The sequence below is a fragment of the Anarrhichthys ocellatus genome, unplaced genomic scaffold (assembly GCF_004355925.1).
Source record: "Anarrhichthys ocellatus isolate YVR2014 unplaced genomic scaffold, GSC_Weel_1.0 scaffold40, whole genome shotgun sequence".
Lineage (NCBI taxonomy): Eukaryota > Metazoa > Chordata > Actinopteri > Perciformes > Anarhichadidae > Anarrhichthys > Anarrhichthys ocellatus.
This window is the reverse complement of record NW_022280070.1, coordinates 3,226,063-3,250,872: the sequence shown is the minus strand read 5'-3', so window position 1 is coordinate 3,250,872 and position 24,810 is coordinate 3,226,063. Positions and strand designations below refer to the sequence as shown.

The following is a 24,810-nucleotide window of genomic DNA, read 5'->3' as shown; positions in this document are numbered from 1 at the left end:
TCTTCTTCTTCCGCTCTCTGCAGCCCATCCCCTTTAAGAGCACAGCCCGCCCCTTTAACGCACAACTTTGCGGCGTTGTCACATCGGCAGCTGCTGCACAGATTTTGCTCGGTGATGACCGCCGCGCGAAGTAAAGAGACAACTTTTCCCTAGCAGCAGTGTCTCATCGCGAGGCCACCCTAGCTAGCTTTGTTTCACTCGTATTTTCTGAATTGATCGTCGCAATGCACGGGCTCGCCTGCCTCCCCGCCGCCCTGCTCGCCTTGCTGCTGACCGGCTGCTCTCCTGCTCGGGCATACTTTGCGGAGGAGCGCTGGAGCCCCGAGTCTCCGCTCCTCGCGCCCCGGGTCTTCCTCGCGCTCATCTGCAGAAACGCGGAGCACTCTCTGCCGTATTTCCTCGGTACCATCGAGCGCCTCAACTACCCCAAGGAGCGTATGGCTCTGTGGTAAGTTGATACAAGGACGCGTTTGTTTTTATTAAGCTAGTAAGCAGCTAATAGGAAAAGTTAACGTTTCCTCTTGAAAGTAAAACGGTGCATTCCTGAGTGTGTAGTTCTGAGTCAAAATGGGGTGGATCTGCAGGGTACTAATGGTAACAAGGTTGTGCTGCGGCTTAAAAGTGTCAAATCTACACGAGCAGGGGAAACAACGAGGAGCTGACGCAGACTTCAGAACAATGCACATTTAAAACAACCTTTAGGTTGGACAGAGGTGCGCACATCTGGCCACTCTGCTCATCCGAGGGTCCATGCATTGATCTGTATACGTGGAGGGGAGGGGACTGATCTGGCCGCGAGGGGAGCTGTATGATTTCACACAAATCCTGACAAAGTGACTTATTTTGCTTGTCTGTACTTTCCATTAACACACACCTTTAGGCGACCTCTAGTTCTCGTCTCCTCCAGCCCAGTCTGTGTGATTTGCCAGTGGATTGATTGACTGCATGCTCATCATGTCAGTGAGCAGATGCGTTTTCATAGCCCACAGATCTCCATCTTATCTGGCTTTAGCCCCTCCCAGCACTAACTGTAACAAAAAATGTAACTAATCACTAACTTCACTGCATTGTGTTTTAGGCCTCTGAAGGACATTCTGTGTAATTCTTCTTCATCCTTTTATAAAGGAGTGTTGAGAAAAGCCTTTAGCTTTGTGCAGGGCGGGACATGAATATTCACTCTAGTGATTATAAGTGTTGATGAAGGAGACTAAAACCTAGTGTCATTCTCTGGTATGGCCCACTTGACGCCATACCAGACGCATTCAAAGGCAGTTTTCTTGCGGGTTAGTGCAAAATGATTGTATAGACCGTTGAGCGTCTGTCTACCATGCTCAGGCAGAGTTATGGGAAGTGAAAGGGAGGTGTTTCTCACATCATAACAACATGCTCCAACAGCCCACCCGTGCTTATACCCTCAGAGCTCAGTTTGCATGACAGCCTGGAGGGCCCGTAGAGGTATGCTCTTCACTCACCACCCCCCACCCCCTTTATTTCTGGGCTTCATACGAGTGGAACAGTTGGATTGCCTCCTTTTTTCCTTTTGTTTGGCGGTCATAAAATATGGTTGAGGTGAGGACAGTTTTGTTTTGAAACGTTCTGTGTACATTAATTACATCTGTGAAATGCAAGCAGCTGTGAGATGTCGTAAACGTCGACACACTGTATGCTTTTTTTTTTTTTTGCTGAAGCATTTTGCAGCTGCTTGTAAGTATGCCAAAAGGCTCCGGATCCGAATCGGCTAAAGTGTCATTTAAAGTTTTTGGTGTCTGCAGTTAGCCCTGCGTTTCTGCTCTCAAAAAGAGCAGCGACAGACTGGACGTCAGTGGAACACCACTTGTAGATGTACGTTAAGACCAGCAAAAGGTACACGCTTTTCACAAATGTTTATTTTAGCTAAACATGAGGCGGAAGAGCCGGTGCGATTCAAAGTTTGAGCATTTGGACTGTCGGGACGCCAGGAGTGAGGGATGAAATGGTTTAGCGAGGAGCTGCAGTGTTCTCCCATCTCAGTGTGAAATCTGTCAACAGAACCGGGTTTGGCTGTCGTCCCTCTGAGCATTTCACAAACTCCTGCAAAAAGAGAACCTGCACTACAGCAAAGACTGTCGACCTAAAGCAGCATTATTTCTCTCTTGATAAAGACACACATGCATATGTAATGACTCTAAAGATTTACATGTGGCTTGATTTCATTCCTCTGCAGAATTAGATCCGGCGTGCAAGTTGTCTAACTTCTTCAGCCAGTTCGAATTCCATTTCCTTCTGTTTTAAGCTGTTGCAGATGTTACAGGTACTAGGATTGGTACCAAATAGCCAGATGATAAGTTTCTGTAAACAGGACACACAAATGACACAGGGCAATTTCACGTCTGTTCATCTCGCCTGCTCGTCAGAATCAGAATTTATTTACCAAAAAACACAAGGTGCAAAACATATGGTAAACACATTTTAACAGTCTTAGACAGTATTACACGAAATGTTCACTGAGCCACAAACAATGCTTTCGCACCATTTTCGCTAACACGGCACAGCGGACAATCAAGCTAGACACCCACACAAACGCATATATATTCAGACATCCATCTCCTAGCTACCCAGCCGCTAACAATATGCTTATCTAAACCGACTCATTCGGTACTCAATTCTTCCTCACCCACCTGTAAACAGGACACACAAATGACACAGGGCAATTTCACGTCTGTTCATCTCGCCTGCTCGTCAGAATGAGGAAACAGCATCGCGCCGTTGTAGTCTAACTCTACTGTCGTAACGCCTGCCCAAATCAAAGCAAAAAGCACCACCCTGCCCCCTGCTGGCCACAGGGTGGAATGCACACTCCATACACAGTGAAAGCACGTCAGTCCTTTATCAAATGATTATATTTCTAGCATATACAATGCTCACTCTAAACCATATTGGCTTTACATAACCCAAAACACACCAATTCACATGTGAAAGCACATTGGTGGGTGTCACACAGACAACAGTTTCACTTCTGTAATGCCGTTTATTTAGTATGGTTTCCTTATTCCTTAAAGTGTGGCATGCCCCCCCTGAATTATGTAATCTAGATATTCAGTCTGTGTTTTTGTTTTGTGATGCTGGTATCATTAACACTCGTGTCAGTTCCCACAGCTGCAGACAATGAGCTCGCACAGAGTGAACACTGGGCTTTTGTTATTTGAGTCATGGTATTGTCTTTCAACTCACTCTGGATCCTGTCTGGCACATTCAGCCAATGTCCCCGGCTTCACTTGTTGATAATGTTCAAACCCCTCTGATGTGAAATCATTCTAATCATTAACACTTGTTGTTTATCGACAGGGTAGCGACTGATCACAACAAGGACAACACCACCGACGTCCTGCGCGACTGGCTCGTCAAGATGCAGAGCCTTTACCATTATGTGGAGTGGAGGCCAAAAGAGGAACCCGAGTTGGTTACTTACTAGAGTTTCTGGTGAAAATTTTTAACTCACGGAGCCCATTTAAAATCCGTCTGATTAGTATCCAAATATCTCTTGTAGACGTTATCGGAACGAAGATGGTCCGAAGCAATGGACGGACCTCCGTTACGAGCACGTCATGAAGCTTCGCCAAGTAGCGCTGGAGTCAGCTCGCGAGATGTGGGCGGACCACTTTATGGTAGGTCAGCTAGACTGCTCTTTACTGGCACGAAAGAAAGCACAATGACAATGAAGGAATTTCCATTTTAAACATTGAGAAAGGTAAGTACAGAGTCGAGTGCAAAGCAGCAGCACAGTGGTACTTTTAAGCACCGGGAAGGGTGTTGGAAAAATGTTATATCCTTCTGCCTCTCTTATGGTTAACGTTCATCTGGTCTGGTTCATTTGGATCCGTACACTGACACAAAGCTTGACTCGACACCGACCATATATTCCAGCATTTTGTATTCCGCAGCCCTCAAAGTCGAGCTTCAGTGGGCTATAATTTCGAGGCAAAGTGCATCCAGAATTACAATCATTTTGTGCTGCAAATTCTGGAAACTCTCTCCGCTTTCACCCATGAAAACAAAAATGAAACGAATAGTCTGTAGGGTTTGTTTACCGCCTCAGTTTTAGTCCTCCCTTTAACCCTCGTGACCTTCTCAACATTTCTATTGAAGAGTCACTTTATGGACTTTATGTTACAGTTTTATCTCCTTCTCCTTGTTGTAGTTGGCGGACTGTGATAACCTCCTCACCAACCCCGATGTGCTCTGGAAGCTCATGAAAGAGAACAAGACCATCATCGCACCAATGCTTGAATCCCGTGCAGCCTATTCAAACTTCTGGTGCGGCATGACCTCCCAGGTATTGTGTTGACGATTGGGGTGTACATGCTTGCGTATGTCAGATGTTTTCAAAGTTGGTTATTGAACGCTCTTAAAACCCTCTCGGCTTCTTCAGGGTTACTATAAGCGCACTCCTGCCTACATACCCATAAGGAAGCAGTTGCGCAGGGGCTGTTTCGCCGTCCCCATGGTCCACTCCACTTTCCTGATCGACCTCAGGAAAGAGGCGTCCAGGCAGCTGGCCTTTCATCCGCCGCACCCAGAATACAGCTGGGCTTTCGATGACATCATTGTGTTTGCGTTCTCCGCTCGGATGGCAGGTAATTTTACAAATTCAGTGCTTAGATCTACACATTTCTCTTTTAACATTTACGACATAAACGTCGGGACTTCACGTTGAGAAAACATTTTGCATCCTCTGCTCTCTACAGATGTTCAGATGTTCGTATGTAATAAAGAGACCTATGGTTACTTCCCTGTGCCGCTGCGGTCCCACAATACTTTGCAAGACGAAGTTGAAAGCTTCTTGCACTCCATGCTGGAGGTTAATGGTGAGTAGCTTGCATTCACGTCTGCATCTGTCTCCTCTTTTTTTTTTTTTCCATGAGCTTGAAGCCTGTATTCTACTTTCCTGCTTCTTCATCTAATGACAACTATCAGCATGGGTTTCTACATATATTATTTACACCATTTGTGCATCCATCTTCCTTCTCACTGTGTAGTTCGAAATCCCCCAGTGATGCCTTCCAAACACATACGTCTACCTAAAAAACAACCTGACAAACTGGGCTTTGATGAGGTAAGTATCGAGTGACGTGAAGGTGGAGTCTGCAAAAAAAAAAAAAAAATGGCCCTCTATACCCGCTTGTGTGCTGAAAGCCTCCGCTGCTGTGAGAAATCTGTCGTTACAATTAAAGTGACTGGCTCAACTGTTGCCCGTGTGCAGGTGTTCATGATAAACCTGCAGAGGCGGACCGACCGCAGAGAGCGTATGACGAGGGCGTTATACGAGCAGGGGATTACTTGTAAGGTCATTGCAGCTGTAGATGGAAAGTAAGCTCACTCTGTTTAAATCATTGTCTGCATTTATTTAGTACTTGGTCATTTCGCGTATTTTCCGTTTTTCTTCACATTTGTTCTCTCTCTCCATTTCAGAGCTACGAATATCAGTGACATTCATGCTATGGGCATCCACATGCTCCCTGGATATAACGACCCTTATCATGGTCGCCCACTGACAAAGGGAGAGCTGGGATGCTTCCTCTCCCACTATAACGTCTGGAAAGAGGTGAACCAACAGACGCCAAGCCATTTTGAACGTTTGTGAGCCACACAGATGCGCGAGTGTTTGATAAATCTGTTGTCTTGGCCTTCAGATTGTGGAGCGACGCCTGGACACCTCCCTCGTGATCGAAGACGACCTGCGCTTCGAGATCTTCTTCAAGCGCCGCTTGATGAACCTGATGAGGGAGGTGGAGGATGAAGGATTGGACTGGGATCTCATGTGAGCTGGCGCTTCCTGCACAAGTCTTTGATTTTAAAAAGTTTGCAATTGCGCGTCTCACTCCACTTCACTTTCTTTCTTCCAGCTATATTGGTCGGAAGAGAATGCAAGTGGATCACCCCGAGAAAGCTGTGCCGAATATACACAACATAGTGGAAGCAGACTATTCATATTGGACACTAGGCTATATGATGTCCTTACAAGGTGCAGAGAAGCTTTTGAAGGCAGAACCACTGAAGAGGATTTTGCCAGTGGACGAGTTTCTTCCCATCATGTTCAATAAACACCCTGTGTAAGTGTACCCCACCCACAGCAAGTACACACTCGTAGCATGAGTTTCTGCTCAGGGAGTTTTGCCTTCTTTGTTTTTTCTTGACATTACCCTCTCGTCCACAGGTCCGATTATATGAAACAGTTTGAAACCAGGGACCTGAAGGCGTTTTCAGCCGAGCCCCTTCTTGTGTATCCAACCCACTACACGGGCGACCAAGGCTACATCAGCGACACTGAGACCTCCACAGTGTGGGACAACGACAAGGTCCGCACAGACTGGGACAGAGCACGCTCGGGAAAGACTGGGGAGCAGGCTGAGATCAGCACCAAGGCCCAGAACTCAGATGTGCTCCAGTCGCCTTTGGACAGTACGGCGCGGGACGAGCTATGAGAGGAACTGAACGAAGGAGCCTCTTAATATTTTACAATTTTGTACACGTTTCATCTTTGATACTTTTGATTTTGCATCACAGCAGGGATGTGACATCAGAGTTGGTAGACGGATTGAATTGATCCAGATGTGACGAGTTGAAAAGGGAACGTGTGTGTCTGTTTGTAGTTTTTACTTTATAAAGGCACTAGACTTGCCATTTGGAGTGGCATTTGCAGTACCCACCTTCTGTCTGTCATACAGAAATTAACCTATTAGCAAAGAATGCAATTGGACTAACATTTCAGTCATCGAGCAGTTAACTTTGTCCTAATCTGAGTTTATACTGTGAAATGCTTTTCTAAATATCTTAAGATGACAAATGCAAATTCAAGACTTTCGCAGACCTTCATGTCTTAAATCAAACCTTAATCATTGTGAAGTCGTTGGTCCAAGAGGAGAAACATCTGCATTTCTTTTGCTTTGATCTTTAGTATTTTGTCCTTTTACACTTCATATTGCTTTGTTTTGAATAATCATTAACCAACACGTAAGATGCTTGCAGTAGAGCTTCACCAAACCAACAAAAAACACAGTTGCAGTCAACTCAGAGTCACAGCTCTACAGACTGCTGTAGAGTATGCACCAATGCTGTTCATTATTCCTGTGTCCATTGTTTCCAGATTTATGCCGCCAACCCGCTGTTGACATGGTTATAGACGGGACAAACCACGGTACACGCCTCAAACTTGGTGGCTTGGGAGTAACATGGTTATAAATGCCATTTCAGTTCCCTCAAAAAGAAGCCACCCAACCACATCCAAACACACATTAGTCTCCACCTCTTAATCATTTTCGGTTAAATCTGAATCTGAGCAAATTGGGTGAGTAAGACCCGATGAAAGGCTCCTGCAAAAGAGAATACAAACAACATGAAGTCTGTATCAATTTTACAGATAAGGTTTTGCCTCACATGGTTTAACACTTAAGCTCCGGGAAGTTGATTTTTGTAGTATTAATGGGAGCCGCTCACCCTGTGGATCTTGCACGAAAATGGTAGTGGTGCATTGTGCCAACAAAAAATAAAATGTTTTATTTTTTAAAAAAGGTTGAATTTGTGATTACTGTGATATTTCATATTCTCATGCTGGTGTAACCAAATGTTCTCTGTTCACGTTTATGCAACTTTAACTTGCCCGTTGAATTCTGAAGCCAGTTACAAAACAGTGTGAACAGACAAAAGACACGAGGGCCCACTTCACTTATGACTTTGTGTTTCGGAATAAATTTTCATTTTGTCACAGATACTGTTGATGCATTATTGTGACGGACGTTTAGTATTTTGAATGGGATGCTTCTGTTACAGTAACTGTTCATTGAGACCTCTTTTACACCTCGTGTGCACTCTGTGGATCTCTCAGAACGGTGGTGAGCCGTATCATATTTATAACTAATTAATTTGTGTATGTCGCTCAAAGCACTGAGTTTGCCCTCACTTGTCTTAGCTTTATTAACCCTCTGGGTGTCACTGTTTTACTGACACTCTGCTTCAACTGGGAAGCTGTGAGGCAACAAACAACCCAATATAGAAGAATTCAACTGTAGAGTATTAGCTCCTCTGTTGATTAAGTGAAGAAGAACTTGATTTTTATTATGTATTCTGATGTAGTACAGATTAAGTATCACCTGTTTTGTTACACTAATACCTGCCAGTATCAAGGTGAAAAGTCTGTTATGAATGTCGCATATCTGTAATCTGTCAATACATACATGATATCCAACCTGTTTGCACTTCAACCACTGAGGCCGTATCCGTTTTTTTTCCTAAAACGACACAATCTAGCAACCCAGTGGCACCTTCTCACTACGTGTAGTGTGACAGCGTAGGTGGGGCTTACAGTGACGGCAAGACACACTTCCTCTTCCCATGGTGGTGAAACGATTGGCCAACCTCCACTCTGCCAGAGGAAGATCATTTTCGTGAGCACAAACGGCAGCAAGCTCAGAGCTGCATGCCAATCATTTGTGTGTCAGTGTTTGTAGAGATTGCTGTGCAACTCTTCAACTGAACCGTTCTTCATTGTGCATTGCAGTTTGACCTTAAGGGCAGATGATGTGTGAGTGGTGTTGGTAGGGTCCAGCTCCTGTGGTGATAGTGTAGAAATGGAAGAAGATCAAGTGCCAAACAAGGATTTCTCTCAAGTCACAGGTGAGTACAAAGAATGTGATTTTTCACTTCATACATAGGATATGTTACTCATCATGCTATATGTACTGTTTGTAGTTTCTTCACTTGTTAGGATTGTTTTTTAATGGATGAATATTCTCTTGCTGTGCCTTGACTTGAAATTTGCTGACATTGCCGTTTTGCCATTATAACGTGTGTGTGTGTATGCACAATGTGCCTGGATATGCCTTTTGTTAATGCTGTGTAGCATCCTCCTAGTCAAAGGAGGACTGGTGAACTTCCTGAACTCTCTCACTGTTTGACACATTTCTTGTTCTGTCTTTTTTGTGTGACTTCTGTTTTTGTATTTAACAAGATACGCCTGTCTTTAATCTTTAATCTTTGCAAAAAGCCCAAATAGAATATTAACATCAGTGAGACTGATTCACGGTTGGTGAAACTTCTAAGTAGAAAGTTTTGCATTATGCTTGTAAGTTCTTAGAAACACGAGGGAACTTTTCACAACACAACTTAAATTCATGAATGTAAAGAATATATTGCAGCAAACCAAAACATTCAAGAGTTTGTCTCTGAATGTGAAGAATTTGACTCTGTGTTCTGATTTTACTTAAAACTTGCCGCTAAATTGTCACTCTGAATACTGAAACATTGCTGGTGTGAAAAACACAAGGCCTCTTGAGTTCATGATGGGACGTGACACAAATTGCAAGCAGGATGTGGTGACCAAAATGGAAACGCGTCTGAGAGAGCAAGACTGCTTCTTCTTCATCTGTTTCATTTGAAATGTCAGTTACATAGTGGGAGTCCAAAAGGTTGAGGCTTCATTATCAAAAGGCACCACGTTGTTCCGCATTATATTTTAGTTCACATTCAGTCCCAGCACTGTTTTTCTCAGAAATGTAAAGGAAATGCTGTTCGATATAACTTCAGGAGAGGAACTAAGTCTGATTTCATTACCCATTTATTTCTTTTACACAATCTTAATGCATGTTTTCTTACATTTCTCTCTCAGAGTATACTGTTATGTTGTACACTAGACGTTTAGCTGATGCCTTATGTTGAGCAGCTCTGAAGTAGTGCAGAAGTAAAGTAATGTCTGCCTCAATAACCACATCACCAACACTGTCAAGGGGCCACCAGAAAGGAGGTCAGAACTACGTGGCTTAGTCATCATTCCAACCTACGTGCATCTGTCTGTTTGGTGGCATTGTAAAAGAAAGAAAACATCATTTTGGGATCTGCAGTTTTGTTCACATAAGCTTTAGACAAGCTTTTAAAGGTTCTTGTTTGGCCTTAAAATTAGCACACTTCCGTTTATAGAGAATATTTGCGTTGTGTTAGAGATAGCGTCAGCACGTCTGTGTAGCCTGCGTTTGATGGTGAGGATCACATTTCAGGATCTCAAATCCACAACGGTGTTACGTATGACATAAACCATGATATTACTTCATCTATCTAAGCTTTTCCAATTTCTCATTTCAGATGTGAAGAAGGTGCATCATAAATCTGAAACCAAGCGATACAGTGAGATCTTCAGAGACTTTGATAATCTTGATTTATCTTCGTAAGTATTACACATTTACAAATGAAACCGAGCCACCGAGTGTTCGTCTTATCTTGCTGCAGCTTTGTTCAGTTTCATCCTGATACTGTGACGGAAAGAAACGCAGCGGTTAATGAGGCATCACTCAGCCATACAGGATGGAACTGTTCAGTTCCATTTGTCAATTCAAAGCCGCAATCATTATTTCATGCGCTGGCAACAAGTTCTTTATCATGTCATGTTTATCTTAATCTAGTTGTGTGACAACCACTGAAACCACTGGAAACTCTTCCTTTTGTAGCACATCTGCCCCAAACCTCCTCACCATTGCTGTGAAGTGGCACTGACTCCTAAAGTAGAAGTGCAGTAAAGTAAATTGGCAAAAGTGTATTCATAAATGTACCTTAAAATGTACATAAGGCAATTGTATTTCTCCTAAATCTGTCTGGCAGATAGCTGCAGGAAGTGTTTGCATGTAGGATGTTCCTCAACAAACCCTGAGCCGTTTTAGGTATTGATATTTGTGTATGTTTCTGTCCCAATACATTATTTTTATATTCAGTGTAGGGGAGGATCTGCTGGCAGACATTGACTCACAGTCCATCACAGAGTCCATCTTTACAGGAAGCGAAGATCTCACAGAGCAACAGGAAGTGTCTGTAAGGAATCAATACTCAAAATGAATACAAGAAATACTTTATGTCTGTTACTTGTATTGTGGAAATTACTGATCTCACTGATCCCAGAAACAGTCTTTGTGAAAATACTTTTTGTCGACAGATTCGTCCTGAGGCCAATGACGTGGATGGAAACCAACCAGGTATGATTTGTGTGACAGTGAGAGAGAAGTGTTGATACAAACGGTAAAGCTCTGTTCACTTGGAATCACTATCTACACAGAAAGTTACCACCAGTCTGTGAATTAGAGAGTTATTGTTGTGGTTAAGGTCACTGGTTTGATTACCATCTCATCTTAACACCAGATCATGAGCCATGATGTCGGTTGTGACATTTAACAGAATATTTTCATCAATCTTTACTATGTTTTCTTCAAATAAGCCGTGAGTTGTAATTGCCCTGCTGTAACAAGATTAGGATAAAGAGACGGGATTAAAGCAGGAGACATCTGCTCTCAGTTGTGACCTCAGGCACAAGCAGAAGACAGAGGGGTCCACCTAAAGAAGGAGGCATGTGAAAGAGGCCACATCACAAAATAAGATATTAGGAATTACAGAGACAGATGGTGTTTAAAGCACAGTGGACATAACAAAGTAGAAATGTCTCTTTAAGATCTTCTTTTGGCTTCAAGTCCAAACCTGTGTGACCCTGTTGAACGCGGTCACTAGTGCTGTATTCCGCTAAATATAATTCTTGCCATCAATCTGCAAAACTACCAGGTCATTTGTGTATGAGTACATTTCATATGATTAAATCAAACGATAATCACTTGTCACTAAGCACATTACTGGAACATGCTCTTTTGGCAATCTGGTTTCATGTGTTTCCATTGGTTGGGATTGGACCCCCCCCCCCCCCCCCCCGGTCACACACCAGGAGGTAAACGTCACTCGATGCTCCTCTAAAGCCTGTCACTCTGAAATCTGGACCTGACGGGGATAATCCCCAATCCAAATGCAGGAGGCCAGAGCCATGGAGCAGCACAAAATCTTCTCAAAGTCCTCAGAGCTCTTCCTGAAACTAAACACAGAGAGGAGAGGCTAAGAGAGGTCAAGCTCGGCACACAATCTGCCTGCAAGTCCATCCTTCTTCTGGAATTGCCTGTTCTTTCTTGTAGATTTTTGCTTGAAGAAAATATCACCCTGCTCGGATTTTTATTCCGCTCTAACTGGATTTGGCATCCGTGCAAAAGAGCAGACCAGAATAAAACGTGCACGTCTGAGTGAGGAACTTGAGAGAGAAGTTGTTGTCTTTCTGGCCATGCGTGCTTGCTCGGTTAAAAACATAGCTGAATACTTGGAACTGCACTGTGGTACGTGAGAAGACTAAATCAAGAAAATCAAGATGTGTTCTAATGGCGTTTGAAATTTATTTAGAAATGTGGTGAAGTGGAGCACGGAGAGAAAGAGGAAAGGAGAGAGACCATGTGATTGTCACGCATACATCGTCCGCCCTGTGTTGGTGTGCGTCAGGGAGGAAGAACCACAGTGGTTGTCATAACAACGCCCTGCCTGCCTGACCACAGTAGAGCTTTGACACGATAGCTTCTGATACCGCTGACTGGCACTGAGGGGTGTTGGTGACTCTGCTCTCACCGCTCGGCTTGTCTCTTTGTAGCTGAAAGAAGTGAACACAGGTGTGAGAGGGAGTGGCCAGGCAGAGAGAGGAAGAGGGGAGAGGAGGGAAGTTATTTAGCTGAAGCTGTTTGTCGTGGGTTCACAGAAACCTTCCACTCTCAGGTCACATCCCATGTGTGTCTACTGTAAGCTTTTACCAACAAGCACCAGTATACTGCTTTCATGCAAGAGATACGCTTAATGTGCGGAAACATACTGGAAACCACAGGACCTGTGCTCTGAGGATGCAGCTATGAGCTGGCGTATGCAGTCATTGTTTCCTGTTTTGGGTTTTGTGTATACTTTTATTTAAGTGACGTTCTTTTAATTGTCTGTGGAAGTCTAGGAGCCTGGGGGGGCTTCCACTCTAGGGTAGACAGGTGTTTCTTTGAGGCCCGAGGCTGTTTGAGTCCTCCAGGAGTGACGAGCTTGTAAGCCGATGGACACTGTGTGATCCCTGGGACCAGCTCCAAGCGTGCGGAGCCTGAAGTGATGCTGATGTTCCCCCTCTCAGCCCAGGAAGCAGACCTGGCCCTTTGTCGGTGTGATGACGGAGTGGAGACGGCGCTGCAGTACACCAAGATGTGGTGCCGCTACGCCAAAGACCTCCTGGCCTGGATGGAGAAGAGAATCAGCTTGGGTAAGTGCAACTGCTGCTGAAAAAAAGCGAAACAGTAGCGTGGCATGCAAATTATTATCTATCGAGGCATCTGTGCATCATGTGAATGCATTTGAATATGACCCGCACACAAAAACAAATTTGATGTAGTGCTAATAAAATGCAAATATACTGTACAACAGAGAATCCAGTGCATGAAAATCCTCTTATCCACTATGCTGTCACTTGTTTTAGAAAAGTATCAACATTTATTGAAGTGTGGGCTTTTTATCATTTAAGTACCTAAGAATTTCTTATAGCGTAAGAGCTGTTGTGTACTGAATCAATTTGGAGCCATAACCACCAGCGACATGGCCTCAAGACACCCACTTATTAATAGGAAAGTCAGATATATATAGACATTAAGACAGTAGTCAGCAGGCGTCATGAAAGCAGAGCCTTGCTTTATAGTGTCCATCAATAAGGAACCAATACTTAATACTAATGCCTGTGAGCGGGTTGATTTGTGTGGTAAAACACCACGTTGTAACCGGCAATAACATGGTCTGTCTGTATTATTTCACTCTGTGTCTACGGTTGGTGCAGTAACCTCGGTGAACTACACACTGTACACACAGAGAGAGAGGGAGAGGATTAGAGTGCAGATTAGCAGGTCAGAGCAGCGCAATAAAGGAGACGGGGTGCATTGGGAGTCCGTAGACACTGATTATCAGCCTGCGCAGGTGCCCAGTGTCCACACTGAGATGCTTAGCATGAAAGTCTATTGGCATCAAACAAAACAGGAGAGTCCTGCTCAGCTGTGTGAGCACCTTGTTAGGCAACAGCAACAGATGAGTAATCCTGGGTGGAGCTCAGCCCCAAACTACTGTGGATTACACATGTTAGAGCAACACTGTGACATCCCTAACAGCAACAGTACGGTGTCCATTTTAGGAAAAGAGCAATCAGATCAAGGACCGTCAATCAGAGATTTGCTAGAATCAGGTTATGAACCGTAAAGTTTTCAGAGCCCTCTGGTTATCTACAGACCATTTCACAGATCCAAAATGTAAACATTGAAAAGAAATGGGTGTGTGTGTACACTTCCTGTTGTAGTTCTTGCTTTGTATCAAAAGAGGCCAAAGCTGTTGAGGTCAAAATGGACGACCAGCTCAGGAGGTTTGATGAGCTGTTGGGTCAAGGTCAGGGCTATCTGAAGGGACACAGAGGCTGGGTTGTATCGCTGAGCTGGTCCGAAATGGAGCTTCAAGCATCATATCGAGGCTACACGCTAACAGCAGTAATCAATCATCCCTTTTCAGTCCACTGTCCAATTCCACTTGTCTTGTCTTGATGTGCTGTATCTTGTGAGTGACGTAAGCTGATAAGAAACTTGTTTTTTTTGTCGACAGAACAAGAATTTGCAAAAAATGTAATCAAGACAGCTGAAGGAGCAAAAGTCAATCTGGGGCAGCAGGTACAGCTGTGTTTATTGAATGTTTGCCAAAGAAAACGCTTTAGTGACGATCACAATGTGTTATGGAGTTGTGTTTGTAACCTTTGACCTCTCTTCGCTATATTTACTATAGGAAAGCGGTCTAAAGTTGTCCTTGCCTTTGTAGGAAATGATGCCCCTGCAGTGCATCTACACAATGGCGCTGGAGCAAGACATCAAGAACAGCGTGTCTTCTAGAAAGACGTCAGAACTGCTACAAAACCGCTGTCACCAAGTATGCAAGTCCACACACACACACACACACACACACACACATAGAAACAGTTTGAGTTTTAGTAAATTCCCTCTGTCTTTTAGAGGCGGGTATGTAGCCATGACTTTGTGTTTGATTCAGTATCTCTGTTCCAAAGGCCCTGGCTGCCAAGAAGAATGAGATCGACAAGTGGCGCAGAGAGTTTAAGGAGCAGTGGGCAAGACAACAAAGGAGGATGGTAAGTGAATTAGGAATCTTGTTTGTGTCTGAAGCTGTGCTCGGTTTATTACACTGTCAAAACTAATTTACTCAAATTTAAGACACTCCAACAGCCTGGATGCCTGAACAAGCATCTAAAGCAAACATGTGTCCCTCTGTGAGAAGCGTATCATTCGATTATGACCTTGTTGATTTCTGCTTAAGAGATATTAGACTGCACATGGCTCACACAATAAGAACAAATTCATCTTGAGTTTTTTTTCCCCTCTCTGTGTCCTCCTCACGTGTTTTCAGAACGAAACAGTGACGGCTTTTAAAAAGGCTCGTCAGCAGTACTTCCAGCGCTGCGATGAGCTAGTAAAGGCCAAAGCTGTCTCTGCTAAAGCTTTAGACGACACAGCTGGATTCAAAACACTGGATAAGAGGCGGAAGTCCAAGGATGACGCCAAGACTAAGGTGAATGTCTCCTTAATGCACTACATTAATATAATGTGTAGTTTGAGTACATTTTACCACGGAAGTAATACTGGATATTATAATTTCCAGTGTCCTCATAGTGTGTTTATGACGTTTAGCAATACAACTGAAGAAACATGATGTAGATTAGTGGTAATTTAGCAAATCTCAGGTCTTCTCTCTGTCTCCTTCAGGTGTCGGAGGCAGAGCTTCTGTACAGGCAGTGCGTGACTGACGCCAAGATCCACCAGGATGAGTTAGTAAAGGTCAAAGAGAGAATTATTTCCCACATTCGCAAGCTCATCTGTCAGGGAGACACTGTGCTCAAAGAGGTTGGTATGAAATCGAGGAGACTAAGCATCTGTCTTCCTGTCAGCTTGTTTCTAGACTGGATGTTCACTGCCGCAGTTTCAAAGTATAAATGGTTAAACGGGGCTGTGGTACAAACATAGAACATGTAGTAGTGATGTCATGCATTTATTTTAGTCACAAAGTAAACCGTAACATTTGTTGTATAAAATGACACATATTTGCATATTTTTTTTGAATAAATCTACTCATTCAGTGCTTTATTGTTTGTCATTTTGCCTCTATAATAGAATAAAACAAAGGGATTACTCTTGTAGAATTGCTACACATCAGTTGAGGTTAACACTTCTAGCAATGATGAAGATTTTGAAAGGAGATCGATACGCAAAGCAGTACTCTGACATTATTTATTACACTCGTGCAACTATTTGTTGATAAATGAGCTTTTCTCCTCTCTGCATCAGGCCACAGTCAACATGTTTTACTACCAGCGGCAGCAGACCGAGTCCGTCCCCCTCGGCTATCACAGCCTGGAGTTGACATGCAGGTCCCTGGAGCCTGGCGAGCCCTACCTGCTCTACATCCAGACCAAGAGTCGCCCCGAACAACCTTCCCAAGTCTTCACCTTCCAGGAATATATCCCTCCGTACAAAGGGTAAGCCAAACTAACCTATGACCGTCCCTGCTGCTGCTTTGGCTGTATGTAGCGTTTTAATAAAATCATAATGTGTTTAAGACCTGAAATTAAACTTAACATCAAGTCGAAACAAGAAGGTAATTATTTATGAAAATGTACCACTGGGTGTACAATTTGTATGCACTTCTACTTACACTTCATTCATTAAAACGATTGTCACAATCCTTTTCATTTGTAAGGAACAAGCGAAAAACCAGCTACCCTCTCAGCTCTCTGCAGGACTCTTCACCGATGACAGATGACAGCCCGTCCCGACGATACAGCGATGGCAGTAAGGACTCCCCATGATTAAGCCACGATTTAAACAAACTATGCGCTTTAATTACATTTTTGTTTTCTTATGTGTTTCGGTGCACTTGAGGAAGAACAGGGTACAGTGACAGTGAGAGTTTTGGAGGCAGTTTGGAGTCTCTGTCCAGCCCTGGTAAGCACAACCCCGCATGTGTTTCTGTAACTTTACTTTCACACGCATATGAAAACATTTCAATGATAAACATGTTTGCTTTCCCCTCTACTGTGCCTCTGTGCATAATTGAAGCTCACACTAATAGGAGGCTGCCGAAAACCGCATCCACTTTGACAGTGTCATCGGACGACATGGACGAACGGGATGTGGCGTCAGAATCAGGTTTGCTATTCCCTTCTTATACCTCTATAACCCCAAATCCATGCCACGGGAATTAATCTACATCAGTCTATCCTCTCCCTCTACCTGCAGAATACATTGATGGTCAGCCGGTCAAAGTGCGCACGTCTTCACGAGCTGCGCTGACACACCGACTCAGGAAGCTGAAGAGCAAGATGGTCAAATGCAAGCAGTGTGAAAACTACATTGTTGTCAACGGGGTCGAATGTGAGGAGGTATGAAATAGGAGATATTTACAGTAATGGCATTTTGTAGAAGAACAGCAGAACGTGAATGATTCTGTGCAAGATTGTTGATGTCCTCTGTCCTGTTCCTGTCCCACCTTCAGTGCGGGCTGGCTTTGCACAGGAAGTGCATGGAGGTGTGTCAGCTAGAGTGCGAGAACAGGAAGGGGACTGTGTTTGGAGTGGACCTGTCTCTGTTGACTGGTGACAGGCCAGGCGATGTGCCCTTTGTGGTGCTGCTGTGCACGTCTGAGATTGAGAGCCGAGCTCTTTCGATCCAGGTATTGTTTACCATCACAATGCCGGCAACGTAGGAAAAAAAAACAAGTGTGAGTTTGCAGTTTGATAACAGTTTTCTGCTTTTGTTTTTCTCTGAGGGGGTGTATCGTGTGAGTGGGTCCAAGCCCCGCATCCAGAAGCTCTGTCAGGCCTTTGAGATGCAAAAGGAGCAGGTGGACCTGTCTGACCATTCCCCGCATGACATCACCTCGATCCTCAAGCACTTCTTCAAGGAGGTACAGGAGCCGTTGCCAACTGAATGAATGAGGCTGATTATAAGAGATGTTAGTGTCTCAGTGAGTAACCTTTCTATTCCTCACTCTCTTCCAGCTCCCAGAGCCATTACTAACCTTTGACCTGTACAATCATTTCATCACGATGGGAAAGACCATTCAGCACCTGAATGAAAGGGAGCCGACACCAGACACTAACGAGACAATGGACCTCACTCTCAGCCTGCAAAAGCTACTACAGAAACTCCCTCCATATTGCTTTAGCACCCTGCGGCACATGATATCTCACCTGCAAATGTGAGCATGCAGCAGGGTTACAGACCCTCCCAGTAGATTAATCGAGAATTTACATGCTGCTTGAATGTGTCTGTTTCTCTGTCTTCACAGAGTTTCAGAGAACGACAACAAGATGTCCCCGAGCAATTTGGGTATTGTGTTTGGGCCGACACTATTGCGCCCTCTTGTGTCCACGGACATGTCAATGATTGCCCTGCTGGAAACCAGTTACCAGGCTGTGCTTGTTGAGTTCCTCATCACACACCACGACAAGATTTTTGGCCTTCATCGGAGACCCAGTACGCCTCCTCCCCCAGCCCCCACTGCACCTCTCCCAGACACCCCTCCCAGAGCTTCCTGTGCCCTTGATGGGGAAGTTTACACCAGCTCGGAACATGAGACCCCTTCCAGAGAGCGGCTACACTCACTAGAAGTAAGCACTGCAGTGACAAAGCATTGGGCTCAGACACAGACTTAGTGTTTGCTGCTGTGTTCGAGTGTGCAGGATTTTTACTGGTCTCATAAATGCAAAATCCTTTAATAGTAACATTTGACAGCGGCTACAGTTTATAAAGGATCAGAAGCAGTTGCTTGGCAAACACATAGGTTAGAGTGAGTTTGTGCCTGAGCTTCTTTTCCTGATTAATTTACTTGTTGTTTTAAGAGCCTTAGCACCTGGCACCTTAACCTGTTTATTCTGTCAGGATTAACACGCTGCTGTTGCTGCTGCTGCTGGTGCTGCTGGTACTGCATTCCTCCTGCTCTCTGGTCTCTTGCATCAAGCTATACCATGTGGACATTTCACTGCTATTGCTTATAAACAGGAAATAGTTTACCCCACTGTGGACATTTACAGTGGCTGTACCAGATGGATTAGAGACACAAACATAAAATTATCCTACAGTTGGGTTAAAAAAGGTGGAAAATACTCAAATCTCCTGGACCATGTTTAAAATGATTCCTAATATCAAAGGGGCTGAATGATCCAGTAATAATAATGGCCTTTCCCAGTAAGAATCATTATCATCATACTGTAATGCTGCAGTATTTCAGGGTTTAGACATGGTCTGTAAACAACTTGCAGAAATCCACCACTCAACTTGTGTCATTCCAACAGAGTCGAACAATCAAGAGAGAGTCAAGCGAGGGTTATATATCTGACAAGTCTTCATCCAATGAGGCGGTGGACCAGCTCGGCCCTGAAGCCAATGAGAGAGCAGGTAGGCGGGACGTAGTAATAGAGCAGCTATGCCTGACAAGAACAGGTGAACGAGATAATGATAGAATTTAATTCATATAGTGTTGATGTCTTATGTAGTTTGTAGATGTTGGGCTTTTTAGTTGTTGGTATAATGAGTTATAGATCATCATGTCATCTTGTATGTTTGCTGCTTGAGGACATGTTTTAATGAATCCTTCTGGAGATCTTGTTGTTTACTTTATTTCTCACAGACAGGTGGTTTGTTCTAGCTTACGGTTACTCAGGATCTTCCTAAGCACCAGATAAAGTGGGTGCAGAGTGCCTCAAGAGTGTTGTTCCATTTTTTTTTTTCTCACTTTATTTGTTTCCTCAAGTTATTTATAGAAGTAAGACTTCCTTCTCATTTTTCTCACCGACGTAGTCATCTGTAAAACTGGGGGAGTCAGATTACCTCGCTGATTGTGAGGTTTTATCACTTCTTCGCTTGCTTTGCTCTGTACTGTAGCTCTTAGCGGCTTTCTTCTCTGTGGCTACAAAACCAAGCAGCTTCAAAGCTTCAATTCACAACCGAACACTTGAATGTATCAACCTCAAACGCAGAATAGTAGAATTAGTTTTAAACTTAGAAATCATGACTTCAATTCTTTCAACCATAGCTCCTAAATGAAACTGCTCAAGGTCCTATAGGAAGTCTGTGGATTATCTTGAGTAACCGGGTCATGATTTCTGGAAAGAGACATTGCGGTTGAGTTTTTCGAATATATTTTTTTGCCACTTTGAGTGCCATATAGTCCCATTATATTCAAGAGAAGGTAGATATCCGAAAGCAGGGAACTCATTAAAAAACATCTAGATTGATAGTTACCACAACAGGTAACAACAGGTGAACCTTCCCCTGAAGATATTGCCAAGTTAAGGTTTTCTGTTTGAACCACCTGTAAACAATATGCTGGGAAAGCCAAGTTTCTCTTAATCAATGCGCTGTGTTTGTACAACTTTTATGAATCACATGCTTGCTCTCCCTCTTCTGCCTCAGTCCTGGCTATGAGAGGGGCGTCGAGCGATCCTCAGGGTGAGCCGACGGGGGAACCAGACACCGATTTGGGGACCCAGCCACACTATCGCTTCACCAGACAGCCTGTGAAGTATTACCGGCATCATAACCCAGGAATCCGACTCCCCGACCCAGGATGTGCAGCCAGACAGCCTGCAGCCCCAGCAAGAGGCTGTACAGGGAGTGCAGACAGCAGCCGCAGCTCTTCTCCAGAGCCTGGGACCCAGAGACTTTCCCAAAACTTGGGCGTCCACTTTGAGAACACCCTCCGGCCCCACCAGGCCACCGTTGCCGCAGAGAATACAGTGGACGTCCCACCGAGTCCCCGCGAGGTTGTCCAGTACATGCTGGGACTGGACTCAATATTTACATCAGCTGTAACTACGACATCATCCAGTACAACACAGGGGTCTTCTCAGGAGGTGGCATCTGGGAATCAAGCTGCTCAGAACATAAACATATCCAACAACAGACAGAGTGCTGGACAGAGACGGGCTCTGTGTCAGTCACCAAAGACACTTCCTGTTGAACGCAACCTCACCTCTCCGGCACAGAAGATCCTGTCTGGCCTGAGACTGAGACGCTGCCACTCAGGGAAGGACGAGCAGCTGTTTGTCTGAGGAAAGAGAGAAAGCTCCAGACAGTTCACTGAAATACATTCACACACGCTGGAAGATATAGATATATAAATAATTGATATCTCCTCTATTGTGTGTAACGACAATCAAGATTCATGCCGTTTTTTTATTATTGAAATGCTCCCATATTTTACACACAAGTATCTATACACAAAAATGTAACTGTCTTCAAAAAAACGACAGATGAAAGTTCAGTTACCTTAAAATGAAATGCTTCAAACTCTCATTGGAGTCACTATTTAAGGAAACACAGTTGAAAAGTTCTGACTTGATGCTTACTTGGATGCCACAGCCTTATTAATCCTCTTTTTGATTTTGATCTGTTGACCGTCCAGCTGTCTAATATCCAAACCAGATGAAAGAGGATCGCGTAGTTATCAGTTTTTAAATATTTCTACTGCATTTGAATGTTTCAACCAGGTGGTTTGAGGTGGCAGGTTAAAAGATGCAAACTAGCACATAAGTATCAAGTCTCCGTTTTTGTCCTGAACAAACTATAATGAAATGCAGCTAAATACAAATGCCATCAAGTGTTGTAATTTTAAGATAATATTATTGATGTATGATTGATAAGATTGATGTATTTTTTGTGCTTTTTGAACGTTTTATAGGCTCCAGATGGAAAAAAAGATATATGCCTTCGTTGGAGTCACAGTGAAGACATCCTAACACTGATATATAATCTTACTTTCATGCACCTTTTCTGTTTTGACACAGGGGGGCGGTGTTCTCCCAGTGTAGGTGGAAAACATGGCAGACACAATAGAAGAAGGGCAATAAACCGTTTACTTCTAATTGCCTGTTTTGAGATGTCACTTTTCCTTCTTCAACATCAGCCTTTTTCATCCATTGGCCTGTTTCAGTTCAGAGTGTAATGGCATATAAAGTGAGGCAACATTTTCTGATGCCTAGATGGAATTCTAGATGGTTGCCTGTTACTGTTCTCATCTTCATCTGTCTTTGTCTTATACTTCACCAGAATCAGGCATTTTAAGTATATAACGAAACATTTGCGTGACAATAGATTCCCGTTTCCCACGTGGAGAGAGAGATGAATGTCTCACTCGGTATCAACTGCGCGCTTTAAAAGTCTCCGTCTAACCTTGAACACAAATGCAAAAGATCATCCTTGTCTGTTATCAGTTGGCTGCATCATCGTTCATCTTCCCCTCATCATCTCCCGCACCTTCTCCCTCCCTCCCTCCCTCCTTGTCTCTCCATCTCCTCCCTCTGCGCCTTTTTACGCACAAAACAAGTCAGAGCGCACACACGACTGTTCGGAGAAAGCGGGAGAGACAATAGACAATAGTTTGGATCATCATGGTATTTGGATTTTTACCGTAGGTGTAACATGCGCGCCGGACTGTGAGATACAGGTGAACAATCTGTGAACGCGTCTGTCCATTCACTGGCCGAAAGTTTCTCCAGGTTTTAATGTTGCCAACCGAGATTTCAGGAGGAGTGTGTTTCACCTCAAGGTATGGACTCCGTAACTCAAGAACAGGTTGCCGGTGAAGGCAGACATGTGATTTCCAAATAATGTTGCTGCTTGAATTGATGTGTGTCTCTTATTCCTACAGCAACGCTGGCGGAGATCCAACCTTATTTTAAATGCTCAGGTTAAAAAAAAAAGAGAATACAATGAAGTCACAGTGACCTTGTTCTCTGATACATTATGATGTTGAATTTGGGTTGGCAATCCAAACAAACAGAAGAGAACCGATTGTATTACCGGATGGGTTTCGGTTGGTGGTTCAGTATGAGATTCGTTGCTTTTGAGATTGTCTGACGCTTATCGTGGACAACATTTCCTTATGACGTTCGTTTACAGCTGTTTTACGAGTAATCACATCCAGTTGTTGAACCAAAACAGACTCTTAACAACTCAACACTGTCTTTTTTATAGCACGAGGGTAGTCCTGCCATTTCAACAGCTTTTTAAACTTCAGTATCATAACTAACAGATTCCCTCTGCTCGAGAAAATCTTCTCACTATTTCTTTGAATGTCAATCTTTACAGTGCGCTTCAACTTTATAGACCGATTTATTGATCCTACTGGTCCTCATATGAAATGGCAATTATGTTTCCTTTAATTAAAGCTCCAGGTGACCGGCACCAAAGTTAATGAAATTTTTTCCAACATTTTTATTTCGGTAATCATTATCAGAGTGTCAGGCTGTTAATCTCACCATGTAATTATCGATGCATTACACAAATATGTCAGTGATGTATTCAACCCGCAATTAGGCAAAAACCTTAAATCAGATTAGCTGTATTTACATAATTCCTTTGTTTTATTTCATTATCAAATTTTCTGTGGCAGTGGGACAATTGCCCGATATTCAAAAGCCTATTCTGTATTTAGTGGATTTTACAGGCTAACCGTTCAAGCCTCCCAAAAGTAATCGTATCATGAAAATTTGGATTCTTTACAAATATCACAACAAAAAATCTTAACATAATTTAATATCCAATTGGAACACAGACTAGAAATATTATGATATATATATTAATTTAAAGAGCCTAATAAAATAAATACAACGGACTCTGATAAGGCCTCAGCAAACAATCTACATTAAAGTATAGGCCGATAAAGAAACAGGACGTTATGAGACAAAATGCCGTCGTAGTCTTTAAATGCCTCTTCTGCAAAACTCCATTTTGTCACATTAATGACACAGATTTACAAATTAGAAAAACAATCTGAAACTAGCAATTAAATTGTTGACCGTAATTTTAGAGACAACTTTAAACATTTACATATTTTCAAAACAATCAACAAAAATGATCAAAATGATACTGGGATTATTTAAAATGAAATAATATATAGAAATAGATATGTAAGAACGCAAGCTACTACGCTTTGGTATTTTCCAAATGTTGTTGTCTTTTTTAAACTTGTTAATTTTTATTTATTTAGATTTATTAGGCTGTGTTGATTTCTAAGTAAAGGCTGACATTAACTTTTACATAATCAGATATTTAGGGTCCTGATGTGTAACATAATATCAACCGAAAAATGAAGCTTGCGTAATGGGCTAAACTTTGTAATTCCTTTTATTTTGATATTTATTTAAATCATTAGAAACGTATGTCTCGTTTTTATATTCAATATGTTTATCAGTGTGTGTGTGTGTGTGTGTGCGTGTGTGCGCTAATTCAGTCTAATTTAGGATATATATTGTGGTAGCTTAAATGTCGCCTTAAAAATACATATCCTAAATCGGCGTGCGTCGGCCTACATTTTGCCTCATTATTTTAGTTCTGCTGATATACATATAGTGCTTTTGTTTCTCTGCAGCGATCACATTGAGGGAAGGAGAGAAGGGATGAAAACAGAGGAAAGCCCGCAGCCCTGTCAGCAGCAGCCTCCATCCTCAACGCCTTTTGGTGAGTTAACAGACAATTTGCTGCATAAGGCCCAAACGAAATAAACTCACAATGATACATTACATATTATCACCATATGAAAATATTAAGGATCGTCAAAAACGTACAATTTATGAATATTATGAAGACCACGTGGAGTAAATCCCATAATCATCACTGTAACCTTGCTATTGAGTGTTGACACAATATAAATCCCTATAGGAATGCGTGTGTGTTGGAGAAAATATCAATGAAGTGATATGAAATCACTATTGATTACCTGAATTCACAGGGGCAAAATCAGGGCAAAAAAATATTATGAGAATATAAGTTACACCATTGGAGAAATAATTACAAAAGTTGCGTTTCCTGCGTTATAACTTTGAAACACACACACACACACACACACACACACACACACACACACACACACACA

At 43.1% G+C, this 24,810-nt stretch overlaps 3 protein-coding genes across 3 annotated transcripts in view; all 3 read left to right on the top strand.

Moving 5' to 3' along the window:
* Window positions 1-41: 41 nt before the first annotated feature.
* On the top strand, window positions 42-8,325 carry colgalt1a (collagen beta(1-O)galactosyltransferase 1a). The gene is made up of 12 exons (XM_031867956.1): window positions 42-448; window positions 3,325-3,435; window positions 3,527-3,644; window positions 4,178-4,312; window positions 4,409-4,613; window positions 4,725-4,844; window positions 5,016-5,092; window positions 5,240-5,346; window positions 5,449-5,581; window positions 5,670-5,797; window positions 5,883-6,089; window positions 6,194-8,325. The coding sequence occupies exons 1-12, from the start codon at window positions 225-227 to the stop codon at window positions 6,459-6,461; spliced, it is 1,833 nt and encodes a 610-aa protein (XP_031723816.1). The 5' UTR covers window positions 42-224; the 3' UTR covers window positions 6,462-8,325.
* A 67-nt stretch (window positions 8,326-8,392) lies between these two features.
* gmip (GEM interacting protein) lies at window positions 8,393-21,799 on the top strand. Its single transcript, XM_031867776.1, has 21 exons — window positions 8,393-8,649; window positions 10,111-10,192; window positions 10,734-10,830; window positions 10,952-10,991; window positions 12,980-13,105; window positions 14,476-14,540; window positions 14,686-14,793; window positions 14,930-15,010; window positions 15,286-15,447; window positions 15,642-15,779; window positions 16,221-16,411; window positions 16,633-16,724; window positions 16,815-16,877; window positions 16,992-17,081; window positions 17,172-17,314; window positions 17,428-17,604; window positions 17,701-17,838; window positions 17,933-18,132; window positions 18,223-18,544; window positions 19,229-19,331; window positions 20,349-21,799. Exons 1-21 carry the CDS (start codon window positions 8,604-8,606, stop codon window positions 20,984-20,986), a joined length of 3,102 nt encoding a protein of 1,033 aa, XP_031723636.1. The 5' UTR covers window positions 8,393-8,603; the 3' UTR covers window positions 20,987-21,799.
* Window positions 21,800-22,173: 374 nt separating this feature from the next.
* The window catches only part of lmx1al (LIM homeobox transcription factor 1, alpha-like), a 17,100-nt gene continuing 14,463 nt past the window's right edge, over window positions 22,174-24,810 (top strand). The window contains exons 1-2 of the mRNA XM_031867777.1: window positions 22,174-22,482; window positions 24,307-24,395. Of these exons, the coding sequence (XP_031723637.1) occupies window positions 22,439-22,482; window positions 24,307-24,395 (133 nt within the window). The 5' untranslated portion in view covers window positions 22,174-22,438. The remainder of the gene's footprint in view (window positions 22,483-24,306; window positions 24,396-24,810) is intronic.